This window comes from Triticum dicoccoides, chromosome 7A, assembly GCF_002162155.2.
Source record: "Triticum dicoccoides isolate Atlit2015 ecotype Zavitan chromosome 7A, WEW_v2.0, whole genome shotgun sequence".
In the NCBI taxonomy this organism is placed as follows: Eukaryota; Viridiplantae; Streptophyta; class Magnoliopsida; order Poales; family Poaceae; genus Triticum; species Triticum dicoccoides.
In genome coordinates this window covers 412,643,773-412,658,085 of record NC_041392.1, presented here as the reverse complement: position 1 = coordinate 412,658,085, position 14,313 = coordinate 412,643,773, and the positions used below count along the sequence as shown (strand labels likewise).

General features: G+C 47.3%; 1 protein-coding gene across 3 annotated transcripts; it reads right to left on the bottom strand.

Annotated features, from left to right (window-relative positions):
• Positions 1 to 5,433: 5,433 nt before the first annotated feature.
• LOC119329766 (alpha/beta hydrolase domain-containing protein 17B-like) lies at positions 5,434 to 13,732 on the bottom strand. 3 transcript variants are annotated; one of them, XM_037602858.1, is made up of 5 exons: positions 12,775 to 13,732; positions 12,244 to 12,280; positions 10,864 to 11,100; positions 10,723 to 10,770; positions 5,434 to 6,118 (listed from the first exon to the last, which is right to left on the bottom strand). In XM_037602858.1, the coding sequence occupies exons 1-5, from the start codon at positions 13,080 to 13,082 to the stop codon at positions 5,708 to 5,710; spliced, it is 1,041 nt and encodes a 346-aa protein (XP_037458755.1). In that variant the 5' UTR covers positions 13,083 to 13,732; the 3' UTR covers positions 5,434 to 5,707. The 3 variants fall into 3 exon arrangements, with proteins under 3 accessions (XP_037458755.1, XP_037458756.1, XP_037458757.1); XM_037602859.1 differs by having other exon boundaries at positions 12,789 to 12,943; XM_037602860.1 differs by having other exon boundaries at positions 12,801 to 12,943.
• Between the last annotated feature and the right edge of the window lie 581 nt (positions 13,733 to 14,313).

Below are 14,313 nucleotides of genomic sequence, written 5' to 3'. Positions count from 1 at the left end.
ACGTCATCATGACGCCAAACGACGACCACCATCTACGCTAGTCCATCTCCAAGCAAAAGGAGCGCTACCATAGGACGAAGACCGGCGGAGAATAGGTGAAACGCCGCACACATTGCCGCCGCCAAACACCTCACACGCACCGCAAAGTGCCCACCATGCTTCCGGGAACCCCAGGCGACGCCTTCAAGAAGGAGCGCGACGAGGGTACGACGCCGTCGCCCGCAAGGGGAACTAGAGCTTTCGCCCAAAGAAAGATCACAGTGAAAGACAGGAGAGGACCTCGACAAGGCCTCCAAGAAGGGGACCGACGCCCAGAAAGGCGCCGCCATTGTCGTGGCCTCCGCCGACGGCCAAGGGTTTCCCCCGGTCCCGTCCCCATCCCATCCACCCGGCCAAAGACCTGGCCAGGGAAGCGCACGCACCCGAAGAAGGCGTTGGACTTCATCGAAGTAGGCGCGCCAGGTGACAGGGCACCCTGACCCACTGTAGTAGACGTCCACCGAGACCTCGCCGCCCGCACGGCCAAAGTCGCGGACCACCAACACCCACGGCCGTCGCCCGTTGAAGAGGCAACGCCGTCCACACCGCCCGAGGCCGCCGCCACGGCATCCACCCACCGCACACATCCCGTCAAAACATGGAGAACGACCCACACCGCCGCCACCAGGGAGCACCACACCGTGAACACCCAAGCCGGGCAACGAGGCAAGGCCACGCCGGCCAGATACGGCGGATCCGGTGAACCCCGGCCCACCAGCCGCCGGATCGGAGATGGCCCCGATCCCAGGGCCAAGGCGGCCGGATCTGACTGGCGGAGCGACAACGCCGGCGAAGCGGGCGGCGGCGCCCGATGCGGGGTGGAGGGCTCTCCAAAGGTCGAGGCAGGTGCGGGGAAGCCCCCGCCGCTGCCTAACGCCGCGCAGGCAAACCCGACGACGGCTGCCGGCGGCGACGGGGGAGGAGGAGAAGGGAGGCGGGGGACCGGCGGCGCCTAGGGTTTGGCCCCGAGTCGCCCGAGAGCGGACGACGCGGGGGACGGGCACCATTAATTCTATCAAAGCAGAGATGAGATGAGACATCACATTCACATTCTGTACAACATAGCTTGCTCACACTAAATAATTAGCTAGGAGTACATCATACGGTTACACTCGCCACTGTCTTCCTCTTGTAATTGCTCTATTGTTTGTATCTGCATCTGCATCTCTTCTCCATCAGAGGCAGTTTCCCTCTGACACAAAGCTCCCCATGCATCCTGATGGTGACGGGGTCATTGTAAATAAAATACCCAGAGCTAGCTCCACTCTACATTACACCATTCCATAATTGGCCTTGCTACTAATCATTACACTCACGGCACAAAAACATTCCAAAGCTCAGCTCAATCATGCGCTTCTTCGTATAATTCTACATGCTCCAATACTTAATCGGCAAAAGGAACAAGAGATAGAATAAATTAGGTTAAATCCTGTACGGGCGGCGTCTAGCGTCGTCGGTGAGCGTATGCCAGGAGTTCTCTCAGGATTCGGCCCGTGTTTGTCTTCGGTGGATCTATTTGAATCTGTCTTCGTCCGTCTGCGTTTCTGTGTCTATATACGTTGAATACTTTTGATCTATACTTCTTTTCATCGGTGGTTGTTGTTGTGATGTGCTGGTCCTGTTGGTCCTTAGCACAAGAACGTCCCGACTATCTACACAACAAGATTTGCTCAGCTCCAATAAGGGAGGGATGATGACGGAGGCGCCCATTTGGCTCGCTTCAGTGATTGTGGTTGCCTCTAGATGGTCTATAGATCTGGATGTAATTTTTCTTATTTCTGATGTTCTTTGTACTGTCATGACTATTGATGAATAGATAAAAAGATCCGCAAATAAAATAAAAACCATACTAGTAACGAGTTATACTGATGCAACATGCCCCCTGCTGCATGTTCATATCTATCCACGTGGGCCCCACAGGTGTAAGGGGACTCCCCAGCTACCCACCCCACCACCACCACTGCACACCCAATGCGCAAATTCAGTGAACCACAGATTTGGCCATAATAATGCAGCTGAGAAAATAAAGCAAAGCATATGCCTTCAAATAAACAAAGCATCCCCACAACAAAATCATGCAAAATTCATGTGCTGCAAGCAAGCAGAGCCAGGCCCAGACGAACGGGAACCCTAACCTGATTTTATTCATGATAATATAGCAGAAAAAAATGCACCTTGATTCTCCTCCCGTTTTTAATTAAAGATAATTTTATTCATGATGATATAGCAGGAAAAAATTCACCCTGATTCTCCTCCCGTTGATAATTTGGAACATGGATTAAACAAACAGCAAATCACGTGATTAGTTTAGTTTAATGCGATCGATGATTAAATAGACGCACCAACCAACCAAAGCAGGCCGCGCAACAGAACAAGATCTGCCAGCCAGGTCGCAAGAATAGACAACAACAGAATCAATCAACTTATATTAATATTGTGGCCCACGCATGTGTTTGTGGAGCCGAACGCAGACCCTCCCTCCTCTGGCGCTCCCACGGGCGGCAGGGGAGGAAACCCTAGCCGCCGCTGAACCGCGACCCTCTCCCCATCCCTCCACTCGCCGCCGCCAGGGCGTGTCGGCGGGCGAAGCCCGCCCGGCATGGGCGGCGGCGGGGCTTTCTCTCCTTCTCGCGAGGCGGGATCGCCGTGGGGCGATTTACCCTGGCCGGAACGCGGCGTTGTGCGGGACGCTGCGACGCTGGGCTGCCACGGTGGCTGGCGTGGAGGGCTGCACGAGGCGGGCTGCGTGATGGCGGCGCCCGTCGGCGGGATCTGGCGCTCGTCGTCGGCGTTCGTCGTCGGCGGCGGCGGGACTGGCGCTCGCGCTGGTCGGGCTCGCCCCTCGTGGGGAGCCTCGGATCCATGGCGGCGGCCCTGGCTGGTGGTACGCGGCGTAGCTTCAGCGGGCGGCGCCGGCGTGGGCAGGTGGGCCACTTCCCTGGCCATGTGGATGGCGGGGCGGTGGTGGGCTTCGGCTGCGGCGACGGTTCTTCGCTGGATGTTGGTGGCCATGGTGATGTTCGTCCTCGACCCCGATCTACTCCGATCTGTATCGGATCCGGCCCTTGGTGGCTTCGGCCACCGTTCATGGGTGCTGGCCTTGCAGACCCGGTGGCTGGAAGGGTTCCGGGGGAATCTCTTGGCCGGCGTGGCGGCCACTCCGATGGCAGTGCCTTTGGGTGTTGCTTTCCTCGTTGGAGGCTTCGGAGAGGAACTCCTTTCTTCTACCCCTCCCAGGAGCTCAGGTGAAAATCTCAGACCCCCCTGTTCCAAGCAACGACGACACCAAGGTGGCGTGCTCCTTCCTGAAGGCGTTGCTCGGGGGCTGCTCAAGCGGCGGTGGAAGTGGTGGCGGTTCGGCGTCGACACATGCATTCTGGTCAGCTTCATCCTGGAGGTTGCGGCGACGTAGGCGACGCTCGTTTGGTGGAGCTACTGCCGATGGTCGAGGCATCGTCGGCAGTCTGCGCCATCAGGCTCGGGGTGCTCAGGGGGAAACCTCAGATCTGGGTCTTCCGGATCGGATGATGATGGCGTTTTATCGCTTTCCCTGCTGGGGGCATCGTTTTGGAGCAAGTGCTGGCTGGAGGGATGGTGGAGCGGTGCTTCATCGCACACATTGATGGCGGCGGAGATCGATGGCATGGCGCTGTGGAGACTCGACGTCCGATGCGCGGAGATGGGCTCGCGCAGGAGGAGGTTGCTATCTGGCGTCATGGTGACGTCGATGGCAGAGTGGCCAGACAGTGTAGAAGCCTCAATATGATCTGAAGACCTGTGGAAGATGGCGGCGACGACACACGAGTGCGTCTGACCAGATTGTCCTGGTAGGTGGCTCGGCTGGGGAGTCCGAATGAGTTTCGGCTTCCGGCTTTTGATGTTAGGCTTAGGTGAGTGGTCTGGGTAGTGGCCCAGCTAGCACCCCTTCATCATATTGGATAGGAGTAGCGGCATATGTTGCCAAGATGGTGGATTCAGACACATTGTTGTAATACTTTGTACGGTCCTCGTGAATAATCAATAAAGTGGCCGTATGCATCTCCCAGATGCAGAGGCCGGGGGTCATCCTCCTTTTCTAAAAAAAAAAAATTAATATTGTATACATACACCCATGATGACCTAGAAAAACCACACAGTAAAATCGTAATTTGAAGGGCTGGAGAAGCAAAACGGAGCATGCAAACAAGCTAGGGCTTCGCCATCATCTGGCCCCCACACGTCACACTGGCTGCCGTGCATGGACCAGTGTACTGAGACACTTGAGCTACTGCTAAGAATACTACTGGTACAGCACTAGTAATAGTACAGCGTACTGTAGCTGATATACAGATGAAGAGTGAGTGAGGAGTGAGCATCCATGGCACAATTGTAACTGCCAATCAGTCCAATCCTGTCTTAGTCTCGCCAGGATCTTGGTGCATCGTCATGTTCTGCCATTACGCTAGCCACATACCAGGACCGACTAAAGAATGTGTAGCGCATATAATTAGGTTGGGTTAGTGCCTAGTGGAACCTTGGATGGAATGGAAGGAAAACTAGAGTATACTATATGATTAGGTTGGGTAGATTCTTATGGTGAAAGGTACAGGACAATAGTCCTTGAAGCTGACGCCAATGCATGCCCAGCTCACCACTGGCTGGTGCTAGTGTACCATGCATAAATACGTACAAATATCAACACTAGAAGCCTACGACAATGCCATGTCATATGTGTGTAGTTGCTCACCATTTGTGTACCACCTACGTCTACGTACGTAACCTTGGATGCTCATCTCGTCCCAATTTGAAACAGTGATTGCTCATCGACCGCGATTCTAAACAGTGCATTCTTTTTATGTGGAACAAGCACAAGAGGACTTGGATGAGCAGTGATTCTTGCATTCGATAGGACCGCAGCTCTTGTGCTGCAATCATCATTGCCTTGCCGTGTTGCTTGATCCTGTGTTGTTGGTTCAGTCACGCAGTCTCACATGCCTTGGTTGTAAGGAAGAGGTTGGTTGGTTATTCAGCAGTTGGGTTCGGCACGCATAAGCCCAGTTTCTGAATCTGCACGCATCAATGAGGGGTGCATCATTTCTTTCTTCCATTCATTCATTCAGAGTCGGCCTGCGTGTGGTCCTCCTGGACTGGACTGGACTGGAGTACTGCTACTGCTACTGCTGCACCTTCTGATAATATGTCAGTGCATATATGTTGCCACGGTTTAACCTCGAAATCTTTGTCTTGTCCAAGACACTTTGCCTTAACCTGTCTCGACGACGACCATCTGTCCTGTTCCTGATCCGGGCCTAGATAATGAGACCAGCAGCTGCATTCTGTTACCTGTTCAACAGTCCAGTTCAGGTGTGGCTGGCTACGAACCAGATCCAAACTCAGAGATGTCATGGGTTCATGGACGGGAAACATACCACAAGAGCTGAAATATGGCCAAATCAATCCACAGCATCACGACTGTTCTAAGCTCGACAGCCAACAGCTTATGCCATCATTACACAAACCGGTCGAGCAACTACATGGGAGAATGGGGGACACATGTTTTTCCAACTGACAAATCTACGTTTAGTCCTAGTGGTAGAGCATTCAGAGGGTTAGAAGATATCTCCCGGACCGTTCCTTTTCCTATACAAGCACACGCACACGCACACGCGCACGCACATAGAGATCGGCGTTATCGGCCACAGCAGCAGCACTTGAAGCAGCTGCAGCAGGCTGGGCACTTGAATGCACCAAATGTGAAGCATTTCCTCAGGGCGTGGCAGCAGCTGCAGCTGAGATTGCAGCTCGGTTTGCGAACTCGAATACGGCAGCAACAGTTGGCGGTGAAGGTGGTGGTCGTTGCTGTGTTCACTCGATATGCTGTCTTTGTCGGCTCAAGGGACTGCCGAATCTTCTTCAGCCTCGTTTTCGTTGTCACACTCTCCATTTCACGGATGAACTTGGAGAGGTGGCGGATGAAGTCAGGGTACAGCTCCAGGTTGCAATGACCGCCTCCTTTGATCCATAGTGGATCATACGGCTCCCTTGCCAGTTTCCACAGCTCATTACCATGTGACCAATTCACAACATCGTCATCGGTCCCCTGCAAACGTCAATACGTGCATAATTAACAACAACACTTCTACACACCATCAAGTTGGTGCATACGAAAAACTTAGAGAAGGAAAGTGCACACATAATGGATCAATTCATTACATAAATGGTTAGTCAAAAACAGAAAATCACTTCAGAGAACTATGGGAGCCATTCATGTTTTCCTCATCGGCCTTGACTAAGGAAATGTAGTATTGGCATGTGGGCTGTGGCCCATTAAAATGCTGCCCACCTTGACCACATCAAGCAACACGTGGTACACTCTGATTACGAAGCGGTTTATCCATATACATTTCAAACAAATAGAACTACAAAAGGAAAGTTTTCAAGAATATGACGTTTCAGTTTGAGATGTTCTAACTTTTTTCTGAATCCGATGTATATAGACACGTTTGTTTCAGCTTTGATTGGATTCGAATCACCTATGTGGACTTGCTTTACTAGCAAAGCTGATTCTGCGGCCCTGTTTGTTTGACTTTGATTGGATTCGAATCACATGTGGATTTGCTTCACTGGCAAAAAGCTGATTCACAGAATCAGCTTCGCCGCTTTAGTATACTTCAGGCAATTGCACTGAAAATGGCCTGAATCCAGATTTAGCTTCACTAGCAAAGCTGATTCAAAATAGCTATTTGTTTCAGCTTCTAGATTCAGCTTTGCCAGATTGCCCCTGAATCTCAAACGAAAGAGTTGTTTGTTTCAGATTCTAGACTCAGTTTCACTGGCAAAGCTGAACATGATCCCTGAAGATCAAACAAACAGGGCTTAGCACTCATGGTCCATACTGAAATATCCAAAACATCCCTATTTGTCAACGGATGGAGTATTATTTATACACAAGGGAAAAGTTTGAAAGTAGCAGCTAATTTATCCTCACTGATCTCTCAATTAAGAGTCTTCAGGCACAGCTAAAGATACTACAGCCGCAAGGTTCAAAATATTTTGTAATAACAAGCAGTCCCAGCTAGGAACAGGAATATAGGATGTGAAACCATCTCAGTAAGAGCTATGGACAACACATGCTGATACCACCGATATTGTAGGAGCAATGAAATTAGTCGACTTATAGAGTTGTAGTGATCAAATTATGACTGACAGGCTAAGTGATAGTAAAAGAGCGGAAACTGGGCAGTTACCAATAAAGTGGTGTTGTTCCAGAACCATGGCATTTCTAGTCTTTATTTCTCGAACATGCATTTGATCCGGAACTATGGTATTTCTAAAAAAAAAATCCTGAACACGCATAGTTGTGTATTAGAAGAAAACAACCAAAGAAGGTGCAGCAGTACATGCTCCCTCCATCCCATAACATAAGATGTTATTACAACCAATATGTGTATATCGGTTGTAATAACATCTTGTATTATGGGGAGGGAGTACCACCAAAGGTGGCCTCTGACCAAAACCAAAACCAAAACAGGCAAAAGAAAAAGAAACCTGTAGGAGATAAGTGTAGGAAACAGAAATGACGATACTAGATTGTAGATTTAGTTAGACTTGTACAAAAAGCCTGATTATGTGGCTACACTACACATTTTATTGGGCTCGGCCAAAGAGCAGAATAATGGAAGTCAAGCCATTCAAGGCCTACCAGTGCCTATTATAATTTTACAGCAGACTGAATCAAACCAAATCAGCTCGTAATGTTTATAGAGTGAGTCAGAAGTTAGAACTGCTAACGGCACATCCCGTATCACTAGAGGTGCTGGTGTTCAATGGCCTTTGTGTTTGGATCAGTGTATCAGGTGTCCAATGGCACATCTTAGATCAAACATTCTCTTCTAAAGAACAAGTGTGGGATGTTGGATGGTTACACATTAACCCAAGGCTGTAAGAAGTGTGGGAGTAGTAAACTTTCCTATAAAATTATTGAAGCATGAAGGATGATTCATTTCTCTACATTCCCGCATTCCTTACCTCAATACTTCTGCATGAACATTTATGCAACAGCAACACCCTTTCGATGGGTTATTACATGAATACATGGTCCACATATCACTCAGAGAAGTAGTTGCACTATTTATCAGACTCTGCAACAAGGAGCAGCAATGACAATGCCTAAGCAGAGTGTTCCAAAGTACTAAATGTAGCTTCTCAGAAGATGCTGGAATCTGCAATAAACTGTGCGAGTACACAGCAAGTATTGATATCTATATCTCTACTCCTATAAAAAACTAAATTGGTGATGATGGTTTGTCAGCCGTTTGATCTAACACGCACGGCTGGGATGAAGACAAGCACAATTGGTCCGACCTAGAGCCAGGTGCGTGCATAGGGACATGTCCATGCCACCGTATGTAGCAGATATTTACCCACCTCTGCCACTGCTTAAAATACGGAGGTCCTCGTCCAGATCCCACTGCCACACCATCCCGCAGTTGCCGGATTTGCGCGCGCCCTCGCTGCCATCTGCTCTCCACCATGCCATGTCCTAAATCACCCTAGCTCTCCCTCACAGCATTGCAATCACATGTCTGCTGCCGTGGAAGGCGACCCGCTCCCAATCGCAGCGGCACAACGACCTGGAACCCACTCCTACAACCGCTTCTGCTTCTTTAGCATGCTCTAATGCGGGCCTCTGTTCCTCCCCAAACAGCCATTAAGACACGTTCAATGTCACAATATGAGTCACTAATTTGGTTGGTTTGTGCGGGTGAAATCGGTGATTAGGTGTCGAGCTGCACCGAAATGGATGCTGGTGTAGTATAATGTGGTTGCACCACGAGACCCTCTCGGTCAAGAGGTGGTATGTAGCCTAGCGTGGGCGAGATAGCTGTAGGGCTGAGCGCACCAGATCACGCAATCTCCTGAATGTAACTACGGCTGCAGTTTGGCTTGATTCGATGTGTTTGATTTCAGTAAGCCTCCTATGGAAATATTTTTTGTTCCTTCTTGGAAAGCATCATTTTCCCTTTATGTAGCAAAAGGCTGAAACAAATCGGTTCATTAAGCTCTGGAAAAACAAAGAGAAATGTTTGCACACCTCAAATCTGTACATTATGGATGTTCATATTCTTCAATTTCAATTTAGCTAAAACTCATACTCTGGTTATCAATGCTCGGTTGATATACACGTGTTGTCAAATCGTCCAAGTTTCTGTACAAGTTTCAGTTGATTAAATGTATTGATATATATTCTGACATGTTTAACATAGAGCTGCTGGATTTTATACCAACAGAATTGCAAGATAAATTTAATGGAAAATGGCTCACTTGTCTTAATGCATAATAAACACATTACCAAGCTTATGAAGAATTCATTTTAATCACATCTGACTGAAACTTGGAGAGCATCTAGTGCCCTCATGTTCCCTTCTCTGTTCTTTTATATCGACTGGTTTCTTCATAATTCAGTTCCAATTGCTAAAGGTGGCTGCGGTGGCTGCAAGTTGCACTTGCTGTTTCCACATTTTCTGACCTTTAGGTCCACTGACCTGAGAGTAAATCAGGTGTTATTAAATGAAATAATCGGTGTGATACCCCAACGAAATAGTCTGCTTCTTGTGAATTGACTCTGCGCAGGCATTTGAAGTTGAACCAGATGGGTCGTGGTGTACTCTAGATGACTATGTTACTGAGATCAGGGTACTAAACAGCATGGCCAAATGCTGGTGACAATATATAGTTCCTCACCACTTGTATACTAGCAGAAGATTAAGATGAGCTAAGAAAACAACACTGATAGGCAAAGACAAGAATGGGTCTGACTTGATGTCGCCATAGGAGAGGCATGTGTGTACTTTCCAGTAGATGTGTCTATATGATAGGTATACTTTTTAGTGCTGTTTGGCTACTTGCAAAACTGTTTTAGCCTGTGGCTACAACATGTAAAGGTCCTTATTTGGGTCTCATCCTAAAAATGGGAGCTGGGAATTTCCTTGTGACTTGTGAGCCTAATTTTTAACATGATTTAGAATAATTATTTATTTAGCAAATTTTAACATGAAATAATTTTGTTATAAACACATTTAATTTATACATGATATACATGATATTTGGTTCTTCTGGACAACCCTGATGCAGACAAAGGAGATTCGAAAGTAAGCGTTCAATTTTTTTCTTTCCTGATTGGATTAGTTTTATACTGCTCTCTTTTGAGAGGATTATTAATGTGTAGCGGAACAAGGGAAATAAATCTGAAGTGAGACAAAACATATCTTAAATGAAAAAAAAAGTGTAACATACTCCCTCCGTCCGGTGAAAAGTGTACATCTAGAAATTTTAGGACAAATTATGGAATGGAGTAAAAAATGCATTGGGAAGATGCAAGCCACCATCTCTCTCCTCTTTAATTACCCAACCCCCAATGAGCTAAGTGCATGTAGAAATTAAGAAGACTATGTATAGAATGCTATTGGTCTTGATTACCGTGTGATGAAAGAAAATACTTTAAAGTGCATTGGGAAGATAGAAGTACACTCTTTTGTGGACAAATTTTAAACCCAAACGTACACTCTTCACCCGACGGAGGGAGTAGGATGTTAGAAAGAAAAAACTACATTATAATGTTTTCCTGTGGGCACAAGTTGATTCTATTCTAGATCCATTAAAATGCAGGGGCACTTTGCTAGTTTTTTTAGTAAAGAGACTTACATGAATAACAAGCACTGGGCATTTCACCTTCTTTATTTTTTTGACATTCTGCAAGAATAAGTTAGCTGGACGTTAGTAAAAGCTACTCTAAAGGAACAAAAGGTACAGACCGAAATGGAATAATCAATTAGAGATGCTTACTTTGTAAATGTCGAAGCAAAAAGTAAAGTTCACATGGCAAACAACACGGAGGCCTGACAGTATAGCACTGTGAAGAACCACACCACGCAATCTTGGTAAACGAGATGCTAAATGCAATGTGGGCCCACTCCCAACAGATTGTCCATACAGGATAAGCTCTTCCTGGCTGATTCCATACTCGGTTTCTAAGCACTGGTAAACTGCTTCAATATCTGCATATGTATTCTCTTCACTTGGCTGCACTTGAAAAGACAAGCATAAAAATCCTTCCACAAAAACGCATTCCTTGAGGGAGAAGAGAAATATGGACATGCGCATGCTCAGTGGAAATGCCAATTAGGTAACAGTAATTCAAAGTGAAAGTGCCATATGATTTAGCTCAAATAAGGAAATACAGGATTCAGAGACATTAATATCTAGTAACTCCCAGTAGGGCAATTTTTTTTTTCAAATACCACCACCTGTAGCATTTTGTTTGTTCCTTTATCTTGATGATAGTGGAACCTGGTCCATGTTGGATAGTATGGAACAAAAAAAAGGAAAATTCTCACTTCATTTGAATGCAGGGCCCCCAAAATAGACAGCAGAAACAATCAACATAAGGCTAGTCATAGTGGGAGTAACTTAGCTAGTAACATAACACATCCCAAACAAGTTTGCTTATGTGGCACCTAGTTAATGAGGAGAGAGGTGTTTGGAGTAACATATTATGTTACCATCACATAGCGCTTCCCAAGAAATGTTGAGTCTATAAGCTAATAAATGCAACCATATATGATACTACTTCTATGACACTTTGCACTATGAAGGTAGTAACATAGACTAGTGTCATATGTATGACACTAGTCTAAGTTACTCCCACTATGACCAGCCTAACATGTTCTCCGTTTCAATGGATAAAGCCGCAATAAATGAACTTGAGTAAATGCATAGATAGTTGATACAGACATTTCTATCTGTCCTTTAGGATAAATGTATAAAAGGCATGCTCAAATTACTGTTTAGCCTGAAGTTTACAATGGCATGCGTGGCTGAGGACAAAAGTTGCAGACATATAAAAGGTTTATAATGGCCATGATATGACTGGAAGGCACCAGTCGGGGGCATGGGCCAAACCTTCTTCAGTTGAGTTGTAGAAATGCAGCCTGTTCTTGGAAACTGAAACTGAACCACATTTCTCGAGGTATCTTAATTAATTCAGCTTGTTGGTAGTAGTACTATCATCCATGCCTACATTAGTCAAGTAAGGAAACTAAAATTTACCCCATGGCATCTAAGCAACCTTATATGCAGTAAGTATTCACCAAACAATGAACCCGCAGTAGAGTCGACGGTAAAATTGAGATTAAACGTTACTGTAAATGAGTAACTAGTTATTACCTTGCCAGTAGATGCTCCGTACCCCGAGTAGTCATATCTGCAGTTATAAAATTAAAAAGTAAATCACGTCAGGCTTTTCTGCACAGCAAATCTTGTGTACCTCCAGACCACGTTGAAATTGCAACAGAAGAAGAAAAAAAACTGGCGAAAAAAAAACTGGCATGGTTGTAACTGAGGAGGATTCAAGATCAGCTAATCGGACTGATTATTATATACATGTAGTACTACTATTTAGAGAATCGTCAGGCACTGCTTTCCTCCCACTTAATAATAAATAGTATATACTGTACTAGTTAGGTTGCAGATATCCCGTCCCGTGTTCCCGCAAAACATCTGCCCCAATAACCAAATCTACTTGATGTCGTACGTACCAGCATTTGTGATAGGAAATGCAGGACTGAAAAAACATGTCAAATAATAATTCCTACTCCCTCCGTGTAGAAGAGAAGCAGAAAAAAGTAGGATCCTCCTAGAGAAGAGAAGAGAAGAGAAGAGAAGAGAAGCGAAATCACAGCACAATGCACCACTAACCCCATCAGATTGACCTTGAGATTGACCTTGAGCTGCACAAAGAGATCGTAGAGCTGTCCGAGGTCGGCGGCGTTGCCGTGGGAGTAGAGCAGGGTGAGGCGCGCGCAGGGGTTCCTGAGGTAGAAGGCGACGACCTTGGTCCCCCTGGTGGTGTCGAGGAGCAGCACATCCAAGGCGTTGTCCCGCGGGACGCCCGAGGCGACGAGGCGGCCCGTGGCCTCGTCCTTGCGGAGGGCGTAGGTGGGCGGGTCCGGCGGGAAGAAGGCGAACCTCGCCGCGAGACTGGACACCGAGCACCCCGAAAGCATCGGTGGCAGCGCTCAGTCATCGACAGGCGGCGGCGGTGCTGCTGCTCATCAGAGGGAACCTCTCCCCTCCCCTCCCCTCCTCCTGTTTCACTTCAAACGATCAAATGGATCGAAAAATTTCCCCAACTTGGGGGCGAACGGAAAGGATCAAAGAAATAATCCCCAACTGGGGGATTTATAGGTGGTGGAAAAACTAAGAGGAACCAGGGGTGGGTGTGGATCTTCTTCCCCAAGGGACTTGTTCAGCGACAGTAGAAGCCAAATCGACAGAAGATCAAGAAGAAATTGGCTCGCCGCCCCCCAGGGGTATCCCCCGAAGCCCGTTGTTTGGTGGGATGGGGTGGGAGGTTTTACGAGGGTTTAGTGCATTGTGGGCGGCTGGGAAATGGCGAATGCGAGCAGCAAAGAGGGAGGAAGGGGAGAACGAGGAGGAAGAAGAAGAAGAAGAAGAAGAGCAAGGGGCGGGGCGGGGCGGGGCGGGTGTGGACCAGTAGGAGGGAAGAGCTCCGCCTCAGGCCTCAGCCACGCTGCCACTGCCATTTATTACTCATGCTGCACAGAGACAGAGGGAGGGTGGTGGGCTGGTGTGCGGTGTGTGCGTGCGTGCGTGCGTGAGAAAGAGGGCTAGAGCCAGAGGGTGAGGACCAGGCAGGGCAGGCGAGGTGATGAAATGAAACTGGAACAGGGCAGCGGAAAGCGTAGGCGATCCCCACACCTTTGCAAAACATGTTCTTCCTTTCTTCACATGTTCTCGCAGCGGGGATGCGATTTTGTCACGCCGCACGCACGCACGCACGCACGGATGGACGCAAGCAAATAAACGGCGTCTTCTTCTTCTTTTACATCACAGTACTTTCTTTTTTCTCAGAATAATACATCATACTTTCTTTCCTTTCAGGTGATGAAAATGCCGCTTTGCTAAATCCATATGCGCTTTGCACATAGGCCCGTCTGCGAGTTTCATTCTAGTACTCCTTCTATATCAAAATAAATGTTCCAACTTTCTACAATTTTATACTAATAAAGTTAATACGTAAATACTATATTTCTATCTCTACTACTCCATCCGTATATTTTCATCTCTGTCTATATCTATCTCTATCTGTATTCTATCTATATCTATATCTTAAAGGGGGTGATATTTTTGGTTTCATCTTACTTTGTTTGGTCCCGCTTCAATTAATTTTACATACGCTATTTGGTTTCGTTACTTGCCACCCGTTTTGGCCCA